This window comes from Gracilinanus agilis, chromosome 2, assembly GCF_016433145.1.
Source record: "Gracilinanus agilis isolate LMUSP501 chromosome 2, AgileGrace, whole genome shotgun sequence".
Lineage (NCBI taxonomy): Eukaryota > Metazoa > Chordata > Mammalia > Didelphimorphia > Didelphidae > Gracilinanus > Gracilinanus agilis.
In genome coordinates this window covers 82,151,651-82,154,839 of record NC_058131.1, presented here as the reverse complement: position 1 = coordinate 82,154,839, position 3,189 = coordinate 82,151,651, and the positions used below count along the sequence as shown (strand labels likewise).

The 3,189-nt window shown below is 56.8% G+C and overlaps 1 protein-coding gene across 1 annotated transcript in view; it reads left to right on the top strand.

Annotated features, from left to right (window-relative positions):
- Positions 1 to 1,756: 1,756 nt before the first annotated feature.
- The window catches only part of CDYL2 (chromodomain Y like 2), a 222,921-nt gene continuing 221,488 nt past the window's right edge, over positions 1,757 to 3,189 (top strand). The window contains exon 1 of the mRNA XM_044660619.1: positions 1,757 to 1,913. Coding sequence (XP_044516554.1) covers positions 1,890 to 1,913 — 24 coding nt within the window. The 5' untranslated portion in view covers positions 1,757 to 1,889. The remainder of the gene's footprint in view (positions 1,914 to 3,189) is intronic.

The window sequence follows — 3,189 nt, the reverse complement described above, 5'->3', positions numbered from 1 at the left end:
TCTGTTGAATTGAAAGACTGATGGTGGTAGTGATGAAAAATTGACCCTTTCTCTTTGCCTGCCCCAGTGTCCTGTGGGAGAAGCCTTCCTCAGCAGTCTTCAAGCTCAGGAAACTCTTCTTGAGGCAAGATGCTTCTGTAGAGTATGGTGGCTCAACCTGGATTCTGGGCTTAGGCTTTGGTGAAGTTGGTATCCCATATCTTGTTTCCAAATTCTTCCATAGAATGCTGAAACCAAAAAAGAGTTTTAGAGGTCATCATCCCCCTTCGAAGTCCTCTTATGTTATTATCAATCAGGAAACCGAAGTTCAACCACAGGAAGCGATTTTTAGAAGGTCACACTGCTAATAGTGGCAAGGAAAGAACTTTAACCTGGACCCCCTGCTCTGTGTTATTTCTTCCACACTCATCTCATTCCCTTTGACCTGGAGCTAAGAATCCTTTCTCTAACGGTTGTGGTTATGAGGAAGGTGGATATCCTTCAAGGTCTCCAGGTTCAGGCATTTCTTTGCTGGGGTATCTGCCAAGAGTGTAAAGGGAGCCTTTGCGGTCTTCCCGGTTCCCCTCACTCTCCTCTTCCTCCCACTGGGGCACTCAGGGAGCCAAGGGTTAAAGGCTTCTCTGGCCAAGTCATGACGCCCCCTACCCAGCCATGGATGTGCTTCCCTTCCTTCTGGGTTCCCACTCCACTCGGCATTCATACTTTGTTGTACCAGAAAGGGAGGACCTTAGAACTTTGGATATAAGATATCGGGGCCAGAAGTACCCTTAGAACATAAAAGTCCCTTCGGATATAGAATTGTCTTTAAAACTCAACGTCAGAGCCAGGCCATGATCTCTGGACACAGAAAGTAGGGAACTGGAAGGCATCTTAGAACGTGGCCAGTCAGAGTTCTGAGGGAACTCGCAACATGGAAATGCCATTGCTGGAAAGGCCCTCAGAACCTAAGCTATTGGGGCTGAGGGGTACCTTAAAATCACCCCCGAGGTTCATTTTGGGAACGAGACAACGAAAAGTGACTTCCCCAAGGTCACAGGGCTACCCAGGGGTAGATAGGCAGGATTCCAACCCAACTCTCTGGAGCTCTTTTCCCTAAGGCGTCCTGCCTTCCTCCCACAGCCCAGGGAGGGCCAGCCTGCCACGGCCAGTCCCTGGAGGTGGGGGTGGACCGCGTGGGGGAGGGGAAAGAGAGGAGGAGGCAGCCGGGGGCAGGGCGGGGCTGGGCGCTCAGCTCTTTTCCTTCCTCCCCTACCCCGTCGGGGCGCTTGTCTCATAGTCACTGAAAGCTAGGTGGGGGTGGGGGATGAGGGGGGGCAGTTTGCTGCTGCTGCTGTTGCCGCTGCCACTGCTGCTGCCGCTGCCACCACGGCGGCCGGGCAGCGCCTGGTAGGGCAGGGCTGAGCTCTGCTAGGTGGGCTGCACTCTGCACCGCCGGGCTGTGCTCTCTTGCATGCTTGCTGGGCTGAGCTCCCGTGGGTGGGGGGGTGTTTGGTGGTGGTGGGGCTGCGGCTGCTAGTGCTGCTGCTGCTGCTGCTGCTGCTGCTGCTGCTGCTGCTGTTGGTGCTGCCGCTGCTTCTGCCGCCGCCGCCGCCGCCGCTGCCGCCTCTGCTGTTACGCCAGCCTCGCCGCCTCTCGCTCTGATTCTGCGCATAGGCAGCCCCGGAGCCTGTCATTCTGCAAAAACACAGTTTACTCAACACACACACACACAGATACACACACACTCGCACTCCTCGCACACACTCGCACCCTCGCTCGCGCGCGCACGCACACACACTCACACTCTGGGAGCAGAGCGAGAAGGGAGAGGGAGCCAACGAGAGCGGGGCGCAGGGCGCGGGGAGCCCCAGGCACACGCACCGAGAGCAAGCCAAGTTCCGCAGCCCAGCATGGCTTCGGGGGACCTTTACGAGGTACGCTACAGCTCAGCCCCGCGAGCCGGGAGCCGCGGGCACGGCGGCTGGCCGGGGGCGGGGGGGTGGCTCGCGGGAACCCTCCAGAGTTCTCCTGGCCGAGGGCTCGAAAAGGGGTAGGGAAGGAGGGGAAGAGGCTCGAGGGATGTAGATCTTTTCCCTCCTCCTCCCCTTCCTCCTTCTTTCCCTCCTCCTCTTCCTCCTCCCTGCTTCTCTCCCTCCCTCTCCTTCTCTTGCTCCCTCTTTCTCTTTCCCACTCTCGAACTCAGGCTACTTTGAGCCAGCCCAAGGCCTTCCAAAGGAAAGGAGGAGGAGGAGGAGGAAGAAGAAGAGGAGGAGGAGGAAGGCAGGCAGGCCGGCAGGGAGGGAGAGAGGGAGGGAGTAAAGGCGGGAGGGAGGGGAGGAAGGGAGGGAGAAAGAGGGGGAGAGTTAGCGGTACTGTGGGAGGTGTTACTACCGCGAGGAGCCGCGGCGGCAGAGAGAGTGGAGAAAGTCCAGGTAAAGTCGGAGCTGGACGTGCGGGATTTGCAGATTAGGACTGCGTGGTGGCGAGAGGCTTGGGGGTGGAGGGCGATGTGGGTATGAAGCGAATTAATTCCTTCCCTCTGCCTCTGGAGGGGAGCTGGTGACCGAGGGGAGAGGGAGTGCCCATAGGGGTGCAGCGAGTGAGTTCCTGATCTGGACTGGCTTGGCAGGGGCGGCATACTCTTCCTAGGTGGGAGAGAGGGTTTAGGACGACCTCCCAGGGACTAGGTGGGATGTGGTCAAAGGCTGGATGGACTTGGGCCATGTACCCTCCTTCCCCCCTACCTGATGCTTCTCTAAGGCCTGGAGTCTCTAAGGGACAGGAAGGTGTGTTTTTGGATGCCACACCCATTATTGAGCAAGGGGAGGGGGGGATGGGCACGGACCTTTTGGGGGAAGGTAGGGAGCCTGGGAAGAGACCAGTGGAAGATCTGCTTCTTAAAGTAAGAACCTCGGTGTGACTGTAGCCCTTGTGGGCCTCCTCTCTAGGCTACAGGTAGAGAAACAGGTGATAGTCAGATTGGGAAAGTTTTCAAGTATCTGAAGAAGTTCTAAATCAAAGTGGAGATGTTCTTGGCATCTTGTGGGACTCCAAAGGAACCCAGTAAAACCAGCAAGGAGCTGAGTCTGGATCAGTTCTGGATGTTTTTCTACCCATTTAGGAGATCCTTCCTTCCTTCCTTCCTTCCTTCCTTCCTTCCTTCCTTCCTTCCTTCCTTCCTTCCTTCCTTCCTTCCTTCCTTCCTTCCTT